Source organism: Hylobates moloch, unplaced genomic scaffold (assembly GCF_009828535.3).
Source record: "Hylobates moloch isolate HMO894 unplaced genomic scaffold, HMol_V3 SCAFFOLD_14, whole genome shotgun sequence".
In the NCBI taxonomy this organism is placed as follows: domain Eukaryota; kingdom Metazoa; phylum Chordata; class Mammalia; order Primates; family Hylobatidae; genus Hylobates; species Hylobates moloch.
Window position 1 is genome coordinate 3,844,165 of NW_026652289.1, and position 21,193 is coordinate 3,865,357.

Sequence of the window (21,193 nt, forward strand, 5' to 3'; positions counted from 1 at the left end):
GGCCTGTGCCCCTGACCCTCTGCCTTTCTCTAGGTCGTGTCAACAAGCGAGAGCTGTGTCTGCTCCCTGGTGCTGTGGCTGTCAGTGCTGGAGGGCACGGCCTGGACAGCACCCCCTGGACAGCACTCCCTGGACAGCCCCCCCTGGACAGCACTCCCTGGACAGTACTCCCTGGACAGCCCCCCCTGGACAGCACTCCCTGGACAGCCTGCCCAGCCCACACAGCAGGGTCTGGTCTCCCTCCCACGCCCCTGCTCTCAGCTCTCTGCCCCCATCGGAAGAATACAGTGTCTCCACACCCTGTGCACGGCTCCTTAGATTCTCTGCTGAGGGAGTCCATGAATGTAATAAAAACTGAAAGCAGCAAGAAATCTCCCTACAGTGCCCCTCCCGCTCATCTGCTCCAAGTCACCTTGTTCCTGATACAGATCACCCACTGAGGGGCACAGTGGCGCCCTTCTAGTCTGGAGGCAAGGCCAGCAGCACCACCGAGGACCAGCCCGGTCCAGATTCTGAGGGCCCCAAGGCTTCTCCCGCCTGTGCTGCTCGTTCTTCCCTTGGTCCCCTCATCCTCCCCCTCACTCTTGGCATCCTCTGCTCACATGCAGGGGCAATCAGACCATGGGCTGTGGCACTGAAGGCACTTTTTTTTTTTTTTTTTGAGACAGAGTCTTGCTCTGTCGCCCAGGCTGGAGTGCAGTGGCACAATCTTGGCTCACTGCAACCTCTGCCTCCCGGGTTCAAGTGATTCTCCCGCCTCAGCCTCCTGAGTAGCTGGGACTACAGGCGCCTGCCACCACGCCCAGCTAATTTTTGTATTTTTAGTAGAGACGGGGTTTTGCCATGTTGGCCAGGCTGGTTTTGAACTCCTGACCTCAGGTGATCCGCCTGCCTCGGCCTTCCAAAGTGCTGGGATTATAGGCGTGAGCCACTGCGCCTGGCCTAAAGTCACTTTAAAGGGAAAGAGAATCCAGCCGGGCTCGCGAAGGCCACGGCACGGCACTCAGTGACAGCGCCTCCCATGGGCTCACGCTCAAGGCCTGTGGGAGGGCAAGTGCACTGGGGAGGGGCCGGGACACAGGGGCCAGGTGGCAAAGTAGTCAGGGCCTCAGTTCCCCAACCTGTCACGTGGGGGCAGGCCCAGGGCTCCAGGCTTTCCGTTTTTCCAGTGAAGGCAGGGAGCCCCATTTTTCTATGAACCTTCTGAATTTCTACATGGAGAAAACGAATTTCAAAGAACATTTAAACATGGTATGAGGCAAACTAAATATCACTGCAGACATATTCAGTCCCGAAGCTACCACTGTGCAGCGTCTAGCTTTGGCTATGGATTCGAATCCCCCGGTTCTATAACCACAGATTTCTTTTTAAGCTTAATCATCAACCGACCAGACTTCCCACAGCCAGCACAACAGCCCTTTCTGAAACTCCTCCTGGGCACGTTTACTTACTGGAATTTTCAAGGCCCCTGTGAAGCTGATGGCGGCTGTGCCACTCCCACCGTCCCCGGGGAGAATGACGATGTGGTTCGGGTGGATGGAGCCCTTCCCATCTGAGAGCAGCAGGCACTGCATCTCTGGGTCCTGGAGGCAAATCCATTGGGAACAAAAAGGAAAGGTGTTACCAGCCGGGCAGTCTGGGTGAAGTGGGGCCAGGCTTCCTAATGACGAGGGTGCCTGGCGGCTCTCTCTTCCACTGCCTTGGAGACATCCTGGGTGACATTCCCACCTGGCCACTGCGTTAGAATGATTAGCATTCATGCATTTTCATGAACGGCTAGGTACACAGATCCTCTGATCCAGAAATTCTAGGAATCTATTTGCAAAAAGTAATTTGAAAAGTAAAAAGATACTTATAAAGTAAAATGGACATCACATCATCGAGAAAAATCAGAAAATTCAAATACATCCATACGAATGACATCTTGTAAAAAAAAGCTTGGGAGATTTTAATGACAGGAAAATGCTTACGACACATTAAATAACACATCATTCAAAACTGCATGTCACTGTAACCTCAAAGAGTGTATAAATATCTACATATATAACTAGGCAACTATAGGATCTATTTCTAGAAAGAAAGAAGCTAAAATCTAAGCCAACAATGGTTGTCACCAAGTGGTAGAATTATGTGTAATTTTTATCGAAATGCTAATAAGAAATTCTTTACATGATCCTGTATTTTTTAGGAGTTCACAATGGCCATATATGACCAGAAACAACATTATTTTAAAATACACCAACATTATTTTAAAATACACCTATTCTGATATTTAGGAATTCTGATTGTCTAGACGTTCCTAAAGGACAAAGTGTACATTCATTAAAGCAAAGAAGAGTGATTCCCCAACCTAGAGTGAGATTTCAAGTCAGAGCAAGGATAACATAAAAATAATCTTAGCCTGGGCCACACAGTAAGACCTAAAAAAAAAATAGTGGAATGTGGTGGTATGCGCTTGTAGTCCTAGCTGCTCTGGAGGCTGAGGCAGGAGGATCACCTGAGCCCAGGAGGTTGAGGCTGCAGTGAGCTGTGATTGTGCGGCTGTACTTCAGCCTGGGCAAGACCCTGTCTCAAAAAAGAATGAAAATAAAATAAAAATGCTCTTCATGAGTGAGCTATGAGGTTCAAGGTCTTACAAAGAAATGCTTCTAGGTATCTCAGACCTTTCACAAAATCAAACAGGCTTTGTGGTATTCATCTCACTATAACCTGTTATAAGTTGGACTAAAAATGTAGTTTAATATAAAAAAAAGAAAATGGTAATGTATTCCACATTCCCCTGCCCCTTGATATACAGAATATTTAGAATTCTCTTCCAGTGGAAAATGGACATTTGGAAACCGGGTGGCAGGTGGCACCGAGTGCAGCCCAGTGTGGGCACCCAGTGGGTGGCCTCGGGGGCAGCCCAGCGTCTACATCCCCCAGGAAGCCTGGCTTCACGGCTAGGACTCTGGCATGGAGAGTGGGTCTCTGATGAAGATATTCATATGTGGCCACACAGTCAGGTGCTCTGGAATGAAGATGACAAGCCTGAGTGCAGATGCCTAACATGCTCCCGATGATAATTCCATCACGGCCCTTTGTGAAAGCAAAGAACAGCGACTCGAGTTTCGGAATAAACTTTTCTCTCATGAATTCTGCTAATCGTCCAGTTTAGGAAACTAAATCAGTAATGCTCTACTGTGGCTAAGCACTGGAATCTCCTCGGGGGGCTTTGAGAAGCCCCGAATTCCCCCAGCCCCACGGAAGCAGTCCCTGGGGCAGCCCCAGGCAAGTTCCACTCATAGCAAGCTGAGGGCTACAGGACTTCACAGGCTGTTCCGCAGGAAACAGGCTAAGCAGTGGGTGAAATGCAGCCAGCTGGAGAAAAGTCAAGTGGAACGAGGCCGCTTAGCCAGGAGAAGCGCACCCTCTGACCCACAGAGAAGTGACCACAGGTGGACAGAGAAGACCTACTTGGCCTCAGGTAGGACCCAGATGCCTAAGGGCCACCCACGGTCCTTGCAGGATTTGTAAAGTGCTCCAGGGTCCACTTGCTGGGCTGGTTAAAAGCCACAGACACAGATCCTCTGCTCCTTATCTAAGCAGCAAGGAGCCCCCTAGACAGACGGAAGGCTCTGTCTCTGCTGAGAACAGGCCCTGTGCTCAGAGCCACTCATCTTAAACAGGGCTGGCAGCCACCACACCCCAGTTGTTTGCTCCTGGAGGAGATGGGAAAGAGTGTGAGGCCATGGCTGGTTTTCCAAAACAAACAGGGGGCTGCTGCTGCCTCCTCCTTACACAGCAAACAAGAAGCCACTGGGTGGACCAAGACAAGGCTGGGGGCCAAGAGGCACCTCTGCCTCTAAACAAGCAGTTTCCAGTCTGTGTCCCAAGAGCCCCAAATGGGATCTGTGGAGCCCCTGGTGGGTGTGGGGGCTTCTGTGGCCAGTGCGCTCCACGCTTATGGCTTACACTTTCAAAGAGAAAAGGGCTCCCTCTACTAAAACACACACACACACACAACAAAAATACACACAGAGGCATGTGGGGGGACTGTGTAATAATGATCGCTCTATCTAAAAATGCTAAGCTCACCCCGCTACCCGATGCTGTCTGCAGCTTCCCTTTGGGAAAAGCCATCACAGAGAGATTTGTGGAGCCCCACTTGGCGTGCAAAGTGCATGGTGGAGTCACATTCAACCTCCAAATACCCACTCCGCGCTCATGCCGTGTTTGGTGGGCCCAGCAGTTCTTGAGCCACGGCCAATCAGAAGGATCCTCAGAGACGTCAAGGAGGAAAAGTGACAAGTGGCTACAGGGAAGGCAAGTGCGACCGTCCCCAAGACAATCCTCTAAAACGCCCATGGGGACTTGCGGGCGTGCCACGTGGCCAAGTGACAGCAGAGCCTCCTTCTCTTTCCCACATTTGCTCCCCGCCCTCCCAGCTTTCTTTACATGTCTCTTCAAGAGGCCACTGAGAAAGTGCCTGCTACGTGACATAATGTAGCAGCTCTGTCTGAAAAGGAGTGGAGGTCAGGGGCTGGGTGACACCCCACTGAGCCCAGCGGTCACTCTGGGGAAGAGGACATCCAGGGTGTGCAGCCAACCTCATGGGGCACTCTCCCCGCCTACCTGATCCAAGAGCAATGGCAAGCCTGCCGAAAGGGGATGCCACATAAGCGAGGCCAGCATGCGCCTGGTCGTGGTCATCTGAAGCATCACCCTCGGCCTGAAACCAGGCCTGCCAGTGCCTTTACTTACGTAACTGGCTCCTTGATAGCAAGTTTGTAAACAGCCTTTCTTAGAGGGCCGGAAAAGGAAAGAGAGAAGCTATACTCAGAAGCCAAGGCTAGTTCTATGGGTCAGTTACTACACCAGAAGAAAGGGCCTGTGGTCTTGATTCAGAGCAAGTGGCAGGCTTCAGTATCATCAGAGAGGGGTGACAGCCTTTTGGACACTGATTGGGACATGATTTGTTTAAATGTGAATTCAGAAGTAAGTACAGATTTTAAAGCATTTTGGTTGAATTAGTCACTGCCTACGGTCTCCCTAAAATCCAAGAACCCAGATGCATGAGACATCATTTTTCCCTTTACTAATATTTCAGCCACTACAAATAAATTTCTCCAGTCAATAAAAAAGTGAGATGCATGTTTAGTACATTAATCCTTTAAGCTATTTAATTTACAATGATAGGAAGAGCAACTCCTCACACATGCCGGAGGGGTCTTTCTTGCAGAGGAGAAGCCCCGTGTCTGCTATAGAAGGTTAAACCTGATTTAGAGGCTGGGTGCGGTGGCTGAAGCCTGTAATTCCGGCACTTTGGGAGGCTGAGGCGGGTGGGTCACCTGAGGTCAGGAGTTCAAGACTAGCCTGGCCAACATGGTGAAACCCCATCTCTACTAAAAAAATACAAAATTCAGCTAGGTGTGGTGGTGGGTGCCTGTAACCCCAGCTACTAGGGAGGCTGAGGCAGGAGAATCACTTGAACCCAGGAGGCGGAGGTTGCAGTGAGCTGAGATCATGCCACTGCACTCCAGACTGGGCGACAGAGTAAGATCTTGTCTCAAAAAAAAAAAAAACAAACAAAAAAAACCTGATTTAGAAAAAGAACAGCTTATAACTTCAATGATTAAACTCAAATCTAAAATGCCTGCTGCAGCTCGGTGTGGTCAGCTAAGCAGCAGCAATGTGAGGAGCTTCTACAAGGATCGAGGATGGGAAGGGTAGGGGACAGGAGGCCTGATCAGGTGCTAGGGGTGGGCCAGACCTGCACTGAGGCCTCCCTGCTACCGCGGATGACAAGGCAGATTAACTTAGCATTTCTGTGTCCCGAATTCCTCATCTGTGACATGGAGGAGGGGGAGATGCCTCCTTCTGTTACCTGCTTCTCCCTTACCTTTTCTTGGTCCCATGATGTCAGTTTTCTGTGTGCACCTCACGTGGCCAGCCCACCGTGCGCCCCTCACCCTGACACCCTCTGTGCTCAGGCACCTGCAGACTCTCCCTCCAGTCCCTCACAGCTCTGTTCCAACACTGCCTGCCTAGGGAAGCCTCCCAAGGCCAGCTGAAAATACAGCCTGCTCAGCCTGTCTTCCTGGCCCTTGGCACCGCTTGGGGGATGTCTCTGCCTGCTTTCTGTCTATGCCAGCACCGCCCCAACACCTGGAATAGTGCCTGGGACATTGAAAGCTGCGGAGCTGCTGAATGAATGAATTGGTTAAGTATAAAATCCAAAGAGAGCCAATAAGGGCAAACTCAAACTTTACTGAAGAAATAAAATGAGACACAATTTTTTTAAGACCTGGATGTTTGTGACACATGTCACATAGGCAGAGGGACAGAGAGCCGGCGTGGCTCAAAGGAGTTTTCCTGCAGCTCCGACATTCTAGGAAGTGGAAGTTGTGTGTGACTTACCAGAGGCTTGTTCTTTTCGCTCTTCAAGATTTGCTTCTGGAGTCTCAATCTGTTTGTACCATTCTCATAGCCTTTTGAGTGCTGGGGAAAAAAAAAGTTTCATTACAGCAATACTGATTCAACAGCTAGAAATTAAACCTGGCTTTACTGTAGCAAGGATACTTACTATCGTCCCAAAAAAGCTACCAAGAGGACATAAGACAACTGATTTAAACAGAATAATGGTTGATCTCAACACTCCAGACTCTCAGATAATAGAATGTGAAAATAAAATCTTCTCTTGAAGAAAGAGCTAAGACAGAGGTGTAACCAAATGTAAAAATACCCATTAAGCCAACTTAACTTTTCTGAATGGCTGTGAGATTGTTTCAACGGTTTTGAAATGAAAAGGCACAGACCAATCTTTCCCTTTAACCTGTGAGGAACACCTGCCCTCCCTAGGTCAGCCGGATGCTTCTGAAGGAAAAAGCCTGTCTCTGCGGAAGGAGAGTGTGGCTTGCTCAACAGCCCCAGAATGTGGACCTGCCGCTAGGTGGCAGGGAGGTGGAAGGACTGCACTGATACACTCCAAAACTCAAAATCCTTTCAAAATGATCTCCTGTTACCAAGTGAAAAGTGAAGAAATGAAGGCGGTTTCTTGGGCACTAGAATAAAGGTACCATTTCCTAATCATTATTTCTATAGGGCTCTATGTAGAACCCCTTTTGAAGATAATTAATGGTATAAAAATAATTGTTGAAATTCTCTAATGGTAAAATGTCATTGTTGTTTGTTGATGAAATAGTCCAAACAAAATTCCTTTAGAATAAGGAATCAGTCTGTACTTAGAAAGATGTTATTCATTCACTCTAGTATAAATCATAACAAAACAATTTCTAAGGCTTAGAGGGGCCCAGACGATTTAGATTTCTGGCACTAGTGCTGGATGCATTTGAGAAGAAAAACCACCAGGCTTGCACGCTACCTATGAGATCTGCAAGTAGAGATCTATGGGGCCTCCAAAAGGTGGGAAACAAGGGGAAGACACAGCATGGGTTAAACTCCGTTCAGATGGACAGTTGGATCCCACCCTTTACATTTCGAGGCATTTCCCCTGAAAAGGTTTCTGAAGGTTAAGAAAAACTATTGATCTTATTACCTGAAAATGTAACAAAATACCTTTAAAAATACATTTGTTTTGTGCTCAGAGGGAGGGCAAAGCCTGCCAGGCTAGGGGCGATTATCTTGCCAGTTTATCACCCGATCATTCCAGGCAGAAGCAGAGATGGGTTCCTGCTCCCCAGCACTCGGGCCCCCCGCAGTGTGCAGAGGCTGCCAGCATCACCCGGGCCCTCTTCTTCCTGCTTTTCAGCCAGGAACGTGGGTGCTCAGGCAAAGCCTATCTTACAATTCCTTTTCAGCTTGATATGGTCAGCTAAGCACAAATGATGTTAGGAAATGCTGGGAAGTCTCCTGAAAGAGAAGGGGCCTGTCCCTGATGTCCTTTCCCTCCTTCCTGATGGCTGGAATACAGATGTAATGGCTGGAGCTCCAGCAGCCACTGACCAATCATTCACTCACTCATTCAACAAATAATTATTAAGCATCAACTCTGTGCCCAGCACTGTTCTAATTGGTTGGAATATATCACCTTTGGCATGAAGCCACACACAGGGGAAGAACGAAAAGACAAGAGGAGTCTGTGTCCCTGACACTCAACACACACACCCCACATCATCCTGGGCTGGCTCTCTCCAGATTTCCTGAATAGAAGAGAGAAATACCTTCCCATCTTGTTTTAGTCACTGCTTGTGGGCTTTTCTATTGCTTGCTGCTGAACACAACCCCAACTAATCTGAAGATATTAATAAAAAGCATTAATTTTGACACAACTGATACAGGGTTTTGAACCCAATGAGGTCCTAGATTAGGGCACAAAATAGATATCCTAAACCTAAGTAACCTAGGAATCAAATACAAATCAAAAGAACAGGTTCCCATGGCTCTTCAATAGCACAGGGTAGAAGCATAAAGAGACATTCTTATTAGCACCCTCAGACTCAAGGCAAATGGTAAAGAATTGAATACTCTCTTTCATATTAATTGTGATTCATTTGAAACAAAAACTAATTAGAAAAATCAAATCTGGATCAGATCAAGGTTTCCAGTTTCCAGGAGATACAGGGGATAGAGGGACACGTGAAACACACCCCAGGTACAAGGTCAGCAAAGCCTCAAATGTAGGAAACTTGGTAGAAAAAATGACCATTTTTTATTTTGACAAAAGCAATTCAAAGGAGAATAACACCACACCAAAAAAACAAAAACAAAAACAAAAACACTGAGGTCCTATAAATTAGAAGAGGCTTAAGAGGCATATTAAATTAACCAATCAGAAGGAGTGGACCTTGCCTAGGCCTTGCTTAAACACCGTGCAAAATCATTTATAAAACAATCAGCAGATCTGACCATTGAGTAGTTGTGTGATAATAGAAAGGATTATAGATTTAAAAAATTTGTAATAGCATTCGTTGAGACAGAATTCACATACTGTACCGTTCACTCATTTAATGTTCACAGTTCAGTGGTTTTTAAATTCAGAGTTTTGCAACCATCACTACAATTTGAGAACATTTTCATCACCTCCAAAAAGAAACCCCATACCTGTTAGCAGTCATCCCCCCTTTCTTCCCACCCTAGTCCCTGACAACCACTCATCTCCTTTCTGTCTCTAGGTTTGCCTATTCTGGACATTTCATATGAATGAAATCATATAATATGTGACCTTTTGTGACTGGTTTCTTCTGCTTCGCATAATGTTTTTTGATGCTATTGTAAATGAAACGGCCTTAATTTCATCTTCGGATTGTTGATTGCTAGTGTATAGAAATACAATTGATTTTTGTATACTGGTCTTGTTTCCTGCAACCTTGCTAACTTGTTAATTCACTCTAACCATGTTTTTGAGGACTCCTTATGATTTTCTGTATAAAAGATCATGTCATCTCCAAAGAGAAGTAGTCTTACTTCTTATCCAATCTGCATGCCGTTTATATCCTTTTCTTGCCTAACTGGCCTGCCTGCATTACAATGGTAAATAGAAATGGCAAGAGCAGGCCTCCTAGTCTTGTTCCTGATCTCAGGGGGAAAGCACCCAGTCTTTCACCATTAAGCAATGCTGTGAGGTGTGGGTTTTATTAGATGCCCTTTGTCAGGTTAAGGAAGTTGCTTTCTATTCCTAGTTTGTTGAGTGTTTTCACATGAAAGGGTGTTGGATTTTGTCCAGTGCTTTTCCTGCTTCTCCTGAGATGATCATGCAGCTTTTGTCCTTTATCCATTCATATGGTGTATTACATTAAGCCAACTGTGTATTCCTGGGATAAATCCCACTTGATCATGGTATATAATCCTTTTGTAGGTGGCTGAATTCAGGTTGCTGCTATTGAGTTTTGCATCTACATTCATAAAAGATACTGTTGTACAGTTTTCTTAAGAGGTTTTAGTCTTCTTTTGTTATCACGATAACACCTCATAGAATGAATTAGGAAGTTTCCCCCCACTTTTATTTTTTGGAAGAGTTTGTGAGTAATTGGTATTAACTCTTCTTTCCATGTTTGGCAGAATTTACCAGTAAAGCTATCCGGTCCTGGGATTTTCTTTGAGTGAAATTTTTAAATTAACAATTTAATTTCTTTACTTGTTTTAGATCTATTCAGATTTCCTCCTCTCTTGAGTCAGTTTTTGTAGTTTCTGTCCTTCTATGAATTTTTCCATTTATTCTAAGTTTTCTAATTGGTTGGCATATAGTTCCCTCATAATCCATTTTATTTCAGTAAAGGTAGCAGAAATGCCACTTTCCTGGTCCTGATTTTGGTAATTTGAGTCTTCCTTTATTCTTGGTCAGTCTAGGTGCAGGATGATCAATTTTGTTGATCTTTCCAAAGAACCAACTTTTGGTTTCATTGATTTTCTCTACTGTTTTTCTATTCTTTGCCATTGGTTTTTAAGTGTGATAATGGTATATTACATTTTGTTTCACATAAAAGAGTCCTTGTATTTTGGAAACATGCTGAAGTAGTGAGAGACAAAATATTAAGATGATTGCTATTTGCTTGCAAAATACATCAGCAGGATGTGGGAAGGGACAGTATTAGAAGGGGCGTTCATAGAGTCAGATTGGCCAACTGTTGGAAACTTGGGTAATGGGTACACAGGGGTTCTTTATACTGTTATTTTTACCTTTTTATATGTTTAAAGTCTCCATAACAAAAACTTTAAAATATTGGAAAAAATTAGAACTTTATCCTAAAAATAACACTTCCACATGGGAACTTCCCAGAACAAGTCAGCACATCTGAAATCTCTTACAAATGCATTTTGCTTTGCCCAAAAGCTCCCATTTGTGATAAAGGGAAGATACCACAGAAGGACAGCAGCTGATGGGACATTGGCCAAACTGCCCTCGGCTCCCTTGGGAAGGCCCGTGACAAGGGTCTTGTCGGTGTCCTGCACAGAGCAGGTAACATTCCTGCAGGAAAAAGAACTTTGGGGCTGTTTGCAGAAGATCCCCAGATATCAGCCATCTCTCCCTCTGTGACCAGCCAACATGGAGAGGAAAGAGGACAAGAAGCTGTTTCTCTGGACCACCTGCCTCATGGCACATCGGGGACACCTGGGCACCATTAGATCTCAGTGAACTGCTTGGAGAGGATTTGAACAAAAAGAATGAAACACAAGCTTCAGCCCCAAACTCATACACACAAGGAGCAGAAGCAATGCCTCTCGCTTAGATCTCAGTGAACTGCTTGGAGAGGATTTGAACAGGGAGAATGAAACACATGCTTCAGCCCCAAACTCGTACACACAAACAGCAGAAGCAATGCCTCTTGCTTAGATGCACTCTCATATTCCTAAAAGCTGTGTTGAGGAAGACCTGCCCCTCCCCAAAACCTCCTGCACGCCTGCTTCCTATCCTCAGGCCTGGCCGCCCCTGGGCGGGAAAAGCTCTTCTTAGAGGACAGAAGACGTTCCAGGGCGGAAGGAGTGTGCCGAAGTTCTCCCCAGTCTCAAGATGGGTGGTCCAGGCAGCTTTAAGCTACTTCACAGCACAACTGTACAAGCTTGGAAATTGAAATTCATGCTCATGGCAGGAACACGGCTTTTTAAAACATTTTAAAATATCAACCATAGTTTTAAAAACATCATATGGTGTTTGACCTTCCTGAAGGCACTGTTTTTCAAACGTCATTTTGTTTCTTTGTTTTTGTCATCAAGTATCAGAACCCTTCTTTCCACATGAATCACACCCAGGAGCCCGATGGATTAAAAGACAGAAAAAGGACTCTGGCGCCCTCTCCTGCACGAGGCCAGGTGGTGCTCCAGGCGCAGGGACCCAGTGATGATCCAGGCCCGAGGGGCTCGCACCCTTCTGTGAGGGTGACCAGAGATCAACCAGATGAACTGGTGAGGATTTCACAGGGGGTGACATGGAGCCACTGGACTGTGTTATGCAAGGGCTGATGTGCTCTGACGTCTGTTTCAATACAGTCTCTGCAAGTGAGGTGTGAAGAAGAGATTCTGGGGAGCAAAAGTGGATCGTTCCAGGAAGCTGATGAACAGTGGCTCAGAGGAGAGCTGACGGTGGTGACGGGGACCAGGGGGTAGAGGTGGAGGAGGTGAGAGGGTTTCCATTCCACACCCCCTCACAGAACAGAGCAGAACTGACAGAACACGGCCAAGGAGGGGGTGTGGGGCTGAAGGGAGGCGGTGTTGGGCTGGCTCCTCAGGTCTGGCCTGTCCACAGGGTGGACAGCAGCTTCCTGACTGAGATGGGGGATCGGCGTGTTTAGGGGTAAAATCAAGAGATCTCCTCTGGTTGTGTTAAGTCTGAAGGACACTCAGACATCTCCGTGGGAAGGTTGAGTGGTGGTGAGATCTCAGATTGTGGAGCTCAGGGGAGGGGTCACTCTGGGGACAGCATGGTGACTCGACATCAATGCACCTGGGGGTGCTGAAAGGCCCAAGCCCGCTCTCCTGCAGTGAGTGGGCAGACAAGGAGAGAGGAGGCCGCAGAGCAGCCTGGGGGCACCCCCACATCTGGGGTCTGACACTCGGCACAGACGTGACTAACATGTTAGCCCAGGGAGGGGAGCCTTTCCCAGAGGGAGGGAAGCATCGGCTCAGATGCGAGTGACAGGTCCAGCAGGGTGAGGCCAGAGAGCTGACCACCCTATGTGTCCAGGTGACGTTGCTGGGACCTGGATGGGCTGTTCCCATGAGGTGGTGGTGGCCTGCAGACAGGAGGGGTGTCATGCCAGTGGACATGCGGAGCGGGGCGGCTGGGAGCAGGCATGAGGGCCAGAGGGACTTTCTTCCAGGACAGCCATCAATACTACATGAGTGTGCCAGGAATGGTATTTGGGGCAGGGGTGTGTCTGCGGGAGTCAAGCCCTGGGCCATGAGAGGGAGGGGACTGGTACCACGGGAGGGCTGGCCTTAGCCAGATGGGGAAGTGGCCAGTGGTGACTGGCTGTGGGTGGAGGCAGCTAGGGCAGGGCTCGTTCATGGCAGCCAACGTGGTCAGCAATCCTGCCTGCAGGGCCTACGCTGGCTGAGCTAGGCAGGGGTACAGAAGAGAAGGAATGGCATGCTGTGCAGACCTCTCGGCCACCTGAGACATGTAGCCACCAACTTAAGTGATGGCAGCCAGCTGACACGTGCATTTTTCCCCAGTCACGCTGAGGCCCCTGGGGAAACCAGGAGGTCTCCACTCCTGAGGAGGCCTGGCCAGGACCCAGCCTTTGGTTCCCCTTAGCATGAAGTCCTTCATCTGGACAGCATTGAACCTCTTGTCTGGGTTTTGTTGATAAGGTTATTATCAGCAAAACCCAAAACAGAATATTCTCTATTCTTAGAACTGCCAATATTTTGAGGTTGGGACTTCTGTCTACCCTGTGTGTTTCTGTCTGACCGCGCACAGGCAGGAGCAGGCTGGGGAAGTGGTCAGAACTGCATACCGTTCTAGAAAAGGACAAGAAAACAGGGTCCTTACCGTCACCAGGGTGGAGGAGCACCTGACGTCCTTCGGATCTGAAAGAGCAAACATGAGTCCAGGCTGAGCAGGTCCACCACCACGGCAATGCCAAGTGAGCTACGTGACCCGAGGGCAGGGCAACACGGGGGCACCGGCGGTGAAACTGGACTGTGTGCAGGATTCACGTTAAATGAGTGGATTTGAGCTGCTCTTGCCACAAAAACAAAAGCGGGCAGCTGTGAGTTGCGATGGCTATGTTAACTTGCTTCACTTTACTAGTAACCTTTTTGCTATCTCTATGTATCTGTAACACCATGTTGCATACCTTAAATATACACAATAAAATTTATTTAATAAAACACAAGATGCCCTCTTATACCTTTACTAAATCGGCATTCGTTTCAGAAAAAAGCCATCGCCATAGCATGCCAGGTAAGGGCAAGGGCACAGCTTGGCTGGCCCACCAGTGACTCCCACACACACCCCTGCCTGTCCCCAGTCACTCGGCCTGGCAGCCCACTTGTGTGCAAGGGGCGTATGGCAGATCACCGCCAGCCAGTGCCAACACTGTGAACGTGAACGCTACTTTAAATACGGAAAATACTTCCCAGCGTGGCCAATAATCACAAGCAGAGCACGCGGACGCTGTGCGGACAAGCCCGTGACTCTCATTCAGAGGACAAGCTTTTCAGAAGAAAAGCAAAACCAGGAAAAGCACATCACGGGAGCGAGGCTGGAAGAATGTCTGTAATGAGGTATTTCATGTTATGAAATTCATTAGAAATAAAAATGAGTGGAGATAAAACATCTATCTTGATATGGAACAAACATCTTTGTGGAAACGCAAGGAAGGGAGGAAACTTGAAAAGGAACAGAACCAGAAGTGAGGCTTCAGCGTGTCCTTTACAGACACCAGCAACCTGCCCCGAGCAATGCGGGAACCCAGAGCCAGACCCCAGGCCTCTAGGCGCTGCGGGAAACCAGCCCCACTGCTTCTCGCTCCATCTCTGCCGCCCCCTCTGACTACCCAGCACCTTGGTCTCTTTATCACCTTGGATGAAACTGGTTACTGCCTTGCAACCCAAATGAGCTACAGGGCTGCAGGCTCCCCCCGGCCAAGTCCATTCCCACACAACACAGGGTGACATCATAGTGGGGCATGCAGCCGCCGAGCACACTCCTGCTGGCCTCGAGGCCAGCATCGAACCTCTTGTCTGGGTTTTGTTGATAAGGTTATTATCGACATGCCGTAGGGCCAGGTGGGTCTGCACCCAGAGGTCCGTGGCTGGCTGTGGGGTGCGTCACCCTCCTGTCCTGGGCACAGCCCATAGGGCAGGGCCACTGACCAAGGACACATGGTTGGCATGTTGGGCAGTCCCAATGGTCCACCTGTGATGTATGGTCACCAATTTAAAGGACATGAGCGAACTCGCCCCATCGGTATCCACTCACAGTGTGGTGCCCCCAGGGGCAAGCCAGGGGGTTCCCCTGATATGGCTCTTCCTGGACTTTCACCTTCTGGAACTTGAGCACACATGTCCCTTGGCTGGGACACATTTGAGAACAGCTTCAGAAAGGAGACTCAGAGAGGCCTGAGAAAGGAGCAGGGGATGCCCTGTCCTTTGGGGCTCACCCTGGGCAGGAGACAGGAGTGAAGGAGCAGCAGAGAAAGCCACATCCTCTGTTGACCACAAGAATGGCACATCTGATGCCTTTAGTACCTGCCCAGGGTCAGTGATTCGGGACAAGGAGGGGGCAGAAACAAACCAAGGGGCACTTGATGTTTCCTCCCTATCTGCAAAGAGCTCCTGTTCTCAGACTCAGCATCCAGCCATTGTTGTCACAGCTGGGTCTCATCATTCAGACACAGTGCACCTCCCAGGCACAAGGGGAAAGAGTGTCAGAAGGATTCCCTGGGCAGAAGGTTCTGGTAGTTTGGTTTTGTTTGGCTAGAGATGAAGCATGCAGCCCTCCTGTAGGTGAGTGGGCCTGTGGCCAGAGAGCACCCAGGGACAGGGGGCATCTGGCTCATTGCTATCTGCCTAAATTGGATCAGGGAGGCTTATTCACAAGAGCCGAGCTCTCTCTGCTTACAGAGACAAGCATCAACATAGGGCCCTGAATGCCTGGAGCGGGTGCTGAGGTCCCGGCCATTGAGCAAGCTCCTTTCCCTTCCACATGTCCTCTTCTCCCCAGAGCCAGCCCCTTTCCAGTTACGGAAGAAAAGAGAAGACCCCATGGACTCTACCCTCAGGCAGGAGACACCCAGGGGCCCCTGTGTGCTAACAAAGAGAGGCACATTGTTCTCCGGGTGGCTGGTGTCTCAAACACTTGGAGAGCAGAGGCACAGAACTCCAGGTTCTAGGAACCAGAGCGGAAGAAAACAGGTGGTGGAAACGGCCTTTCTCAGAACTGCACTGACACACGAGCCAGAGCTGAAAGCCACATGTTGGCCCACTGGTGAGGGAGCCAGAGCCCCACCCATCCCACGAGGTCCCTGCTCAGGCTGTTTGCGGTGTGGCCGAAGGCTTACTCAGCCTCTGCAGAAGGGGGGAAAGGGGAGCTGAGTGCAGCCCGGGGCCCCCACTTTTCGCTCACACCAATGGGTGTGTCTGGACATTCCTCATCTGAATGTTTATTTCCATTTTCACCACATAGAAGCGTGGGGTGAGAGTCTTCAAACTCATAGCATGGCCAGATGATGGTTATCTTAAAAACTAAAAGGTTAGCTTTTGCAAGACAAAAAAAGTGAGTGACTAAATGGAATATGGATTAACTTCTGCATGCAGAGCTGAAGTGATCAGCAATGCCCAGCGTGGCTGGAGGGAGCTGGCTCTGAGTGTCCCTACCTGGCAGGCAGCAGGGGGGAGCTGTCTCCTGCCATGTGGTTTCACTGTGGTTTAAACTCAATCAAAGAACTAAGTGTTGAGTACAGCTTATCAGAATGGCCTGCGGGATTCGAGCCCCTGTCGTGTGACCGCCAGGGCCACCCGGGTATCTCTATTCTTGCTGTAACTGTCCTGAATCTTCTCAGCACCAGAGCCTGCTGGATCTCTACTTCAGAAATGAATTTCAAATTCAATTAAATAGAAAGTTTGCTATTGAATCTGAAATGGAATAAGAGATTTGATTTTCCAAGAGATACTTTTTACCCAGTTAAGAGATTAAGTAAGTCTTTTATAACCAAGATATATCTTATCAAAGGCAAAGAGCTGACTGGATCCAATTCAGGTTGTGGCGGCAAGATGGGCATGAGAAGGAACAGCCTGTGGGAAGATGGAAGACTCCCAAGCACGAACGCCTGATGCCGGGGCAAGGGAGGGCAGGAGGACGGGAGGAAGGAATGTGGACATGGGTCACTCCAGAATCAGGGGAGAGTAGAAAATCCAGCAAAACCAGGAGAGAACCGGCTCCCCGGGTAAGTCTCCCTGGTAAGAAGAGCGCTGAGGCAGCCACGGGCGAATAGGGCACTAGGCCACGCAGCTCTCACACTCACCCCCAAGGCCCACCCGGGCAGGGAAACCCGAGGCCTCCCTTGGTGGGTGGTCTCCAAGGCCACATGCACTTACGTTCAATGAGGAAGAGAAAGCACACTATCCCCATGGCTGCCACGATGGCTCCAGGCACGACGAAGGACAGGCCCCAGCACGTGGACACCCAGTAGCCAGCGATCAATGACCCCAAGATGTTGCCCACAGAGGTGTGGGAGTTCCAGACCCCCATAATCAAACCTCTCCTGCAACACAACAAAACAGAAGACAGAAGATGGAGCTGAGAAGCCGAAACGAGTCCAGCAGTGCAGGGCGCAGCAGTGCCTGTAAAGTAGGGAGTCGGCGCAGAATCAACGAGGGCCGTGCAGACTCTGCCTCTGTGCCATGCAGGCCTCGTGATGCTCACGAGAGCTGATGTGTTTATGTGGCCTCAGGCTGTGCCAGCACCCATGCCACCTCTCCCTCTGAGCGCATTCTGTACTCAAGAAGAAGAAAGAGGCCTTTCCCTGAAAGTCTTGGAAGGCCTGAAATTAAAATTTGTGCCTCTACAATCAATTAATACATACAGTCACTTGATGAACTGTCATTTGGACAAAACTCATGGATGCACACACCAGGTGAATAAGGCACAGTATCTAAGACTTAAGACTTAAGACCTGATGACGCTGGTGTTCCTGTTTTAGCTTCCGCATCTTGTTTGCGATCTTCCACCATAAATAAGCCTTTGGCCTGGCTGAGCTGAATTTTACACAGCCATTTACAAATAAATCTGGACTCGCCAGGCTGGGTCCCAGCTCTGCTACTTTGGTGCTGTGCGCCGGGTGACCCAGGTCGGGACTTCCCAAACTCCCATGTTAACATGTAGCTTCGGCTTCAAAAGGCCTGGGGCAGGGTCCTGGACTCTGCATCTCCCACAACACCTGGAAGGCCAGATGCAGCTGTCAGAGGAGCCGTCGAGTGACACAGACTCCACTGGGCCCACAGTGGGAGGGCGGAGCTCCCCTGTCTCGTGGGACACAGGCCATCTGAATTTCAGCAATTCAAGCCCTAGAGGTTTCAGCCATCTTATTTTAAAGAGGATACTAAAGTGTTTTTGCTGTAATCAGTCTACAGAAAAACTAAAAGTAAAATGGTCTAGTTTTCATCTGCTATTGGAAACAGGGCTGCTTTTTCTCACCTTCCTTTTCCAAACCAGTTGCCGAGGCAGGTGACGACGCTGGGCCAGCCGGTGGTCTGCACCAGCCCGTTGATGACCTGCAGGAGAGGCCAAAGGAGAGACTGACCCGTGGGAAGCAGGCCCGGGACAGCGCCACAGGGAGGTGCACAGAGCTTGTTCCGCTTAAACAAAGCAGGGGGCACGACAGCCAGAGATGGACTGTCAATTGTATTATTTATATACAGTTTAAACTACGTATGTATTTTTAAACCGTGTATACAGGTATCTATATATTTTTCAAAATAAAAGCAATGCATGCCTATTGTGGAAATTTTAAAATAAGTAGAGAAAATCAAGAAAAAAAAACCCAGCCAGAACCCCACCACCAGGAGGTCACACCTCATAATAGTGTGGGGCCAAGCTTCCCGGTCTCTTCTGAATCCAAAAACTTCATAGAAAGAGGCTAGGGCAGTGGCTCATGCCTGTAATTCTAGCACTTTGGGAGACCAAGGTAGGAGGGTCTCTTGAGTTCAGGAATTTGAGACCAGCCTGGGCAATATAGAGAGACCCCCTTGTCTACAAAAAATTAAAAATTAGCCAGGTGTGGTGGTGCACACCTGTGGTCCAAGCTACTCAAGAAGTTGAGGTGGGAGGATTGCTTGAGCCTGGGAGGTCAAGGCTGTAGTGAGTTGTGACTGCATCGCTGCACTCCAGCCTGGGCAACACAGTAAGACCCCATCTCAAAAAATAAATAAATATAAACTTTTTAAAGAGAGAAAACCTTTCTTCTCTTTATGAACCGTTTATAGAACTGTATGACAAACATGGCTTGTGAATTGCATGTTTCCCTTGCCATGCCATGGAGAAGGTACCGTTGTTAATCATTCTCTGGAATGAACACAAACTTGACTTTGCGCCTGGACAAAGTATCTCCGCACTTTTGAAGAATCCCTGACTTGAGTTTCATGAAGGGACTTGGGGAATGTATTGCTGAGGATGCTCTAGCGTTTTGAGACTCGGGGGTGGCTCTACGAGACTGCAGGAAACCAGGGCCAGCCTGGCAGCTCCGACCACCTCACTGCAGTAAGCCAGCTCTCTAGAGCAGGGTCCCCAACCCCAGGCACAGACTAGTCCTGATCCGTGGCCTATTAGGAACTGGGCCACACAGCAGGAGGTGAGTGGTGGGAGAGCGAGCATTGCCGCCTGAGCTCCACCTCCTGTCAGATCAGCGGGGGCGTTAGATTCTCATAGGAGCGCAAACCCTACTGTGAACTGCACATGTGAGGGATCTAGGCTGTACGCTCCTTATGAGAATCGAATGCCTGATGACCTGAGGGGGAACAGTTTCATCCCCAAACCATCCTCCTCTCCCCAACCCTGGTCCCCAGTGGAAAGATTGTCTTCCACAAAACTGGTGCCTGGTGCCAAAAAGGTTGGGAACTGCTGCTCTAGAAGACGCCTGGGAGCCACTGGTCTACCTGTTGCTGCCTCTGGGCTGACCGGGCTGGGCCTTCACTCCAGAAACATGCTGGGACTCTCGAAAATTGTTTTCTCCTCCCTTCTAATTTTCTATATTACTACACAAGTGTGAATTGCTTTTGTAATTAAAATAGCCAAACTTTTTCAAGTGTTATGGCAAAATCTTGAAAAGCAAAATTAAACACAATCTGCTTGATGGTTTTATAGAATTCCCCTGAGCTATCTGGGGAGCCCCAGAAGCATCGCAAAGCCCGAGATGAGCATCATTATTTCAGAAGCTTTCCTCAGCTGCTGAATACTGATCCACAGGACTGCTGGGAAGGGCAGAAGCCAGGAGATTCCAGAAGGGCTCCAGCTCCAAGGGCAAAGCCAGCGCGGGCTGTCCTCAGGCCTTCTCCCCTTCTAGCACCTTCATGATCTCTCCTGTTCTCTCCACTGACTGCCTCACACCCCCTCCTGCTGCCCGACTCCAAAGTTGGCCCTTCCTTCCACCCTTGCATCCCTCTGTAGAGTCCTCAGGTCTCCCCCTTTTTCCTCTCACTGTGACCCAACCAGCTGCAGGTTTTCCTTTGTAGGCTTGGACCCAAGTTGGTCCCTGAATACTCCTAGGCACTGATAAAGGTGTTTCAGTTGTTGACCCAAAACTTGGAAAGAAACTAACCCTGGCCCTGAGCCAAATTCCTTAAACCCTCATATAAACTCCATATGCCAATCCCTCACTGTGGACAGACCTAGGTGGAACGCCCTGTCCCGCTGTGTGTTGAGACTATACACTGCAGCCCTCAGTATGTAAGTTCCCCTAATACATGCTTTAAACTGATCACCCAGCATTTGCTGCTTTGTTCTTTGGAATCCCAGCCAGCCCCATCTTGGGATGGTTTGGGGCGCTCCCTGGTGGGAACTCCCTGCCACCGCTGTCAGGGTGACTGCAGCTGGGGCTTCAGCTGGAGGACACACCCTCCAACCCCTGAGTGGTCAAATCTTTCGCAAGATAAAACATCTCAAACTTATCCACATGAAGACACAGTGACTCCCAAGGGCTCTGCATGCCAGTCTCCCTGCCGGGGCACTGACAGACAGCATTCTTTACGAGGCAACTCCTGAAATTAAGGAAAACCTCTTGGTTGCTGGAATTTCTGAGCAGCAGAGAAAGGAAGGACTTTGTTACGTCAGCTGACCCTGACTTCCGACAGGACGCACTTCTGCCCCTTCCCAACATCTTGACAGAGGTGACGTGACATAAACACTCCACCCTATTCACCAAGGAGACCCCATACATGGTAAGCCACGGACCCAAACCCTTACCTGAGTTACCACGTAGAATCCGAAACTGTGGATGTTGTAGAAATACCCTAAGCCGAACAGGGCGGTGAAGACTCCACTGGCGAGCATCCCGAAGGTTAGGTAATACCTAATCGGCAGGCGTTCCCCAATTATGCCACTGCGGTGGAGAGAAGGAAAGACAAATAGGAATAACAAACACACCTGAATGTTAACGACCTGGTGGCTGTTTCTTGCCGGATGCTTTCACGCTGCTCTCTGAGCTTGGGGAACTCTCAAGCCTTACCATTTCCAGGAAGATTTCATATACCTATTTCCCTATGGGGCGTTTACTCACTAGAAACCAGAGACTGGCAACATCTTAGAAGATTTTAT

General features: G+C 48.9%; 1 protein-coding gene across 6 annotated transcripts in view; it reads right to left on the reverse strand.

Moving 5' to 3' along the window:
* SLC37A1 (solute carrier family 37 member 1) overlaps positions 1 to 21,193 on the reverse strand; it is a 105,162-nt gene that overhangs the window by 46,230 nt on the left and 37,739 nt on the right. For all 6 annotated transcript variants that reach the window (XM_058427387.1, XM_058427386.1, XM_058427385.1 and 3 more), the window contains 6 exons: positions 20,843 to 20,978; positions 18,080 to 18,156; positions 16,981 to 17,147; positions 13,430 to 13,467; positions 6,400 to 6,480; positions 1,452 to 1,583 (listed from right to left, as the gene is read on the reverse strand). In XM_058427387.1, the coding sequence (XP_058283370.1) occupies positions 1,452 to 1,583; positions 6,400 to 6,480; positions 13,430 to 13,467; positions 16,981 to 17,147; positions 18,080 to 18,156; positions 20,843 to 20,978 (631 nt within the window). The remainder of the gene's footprint in view (positions 1 to 1,451; positions 1,584 to 6,399; positions 6,481 to 13,429; positions 13,468 to 16,980; positions 17,148 to 18,079; positions 18,157 to 20,842; positions 20,979 to 21,193) is intronic.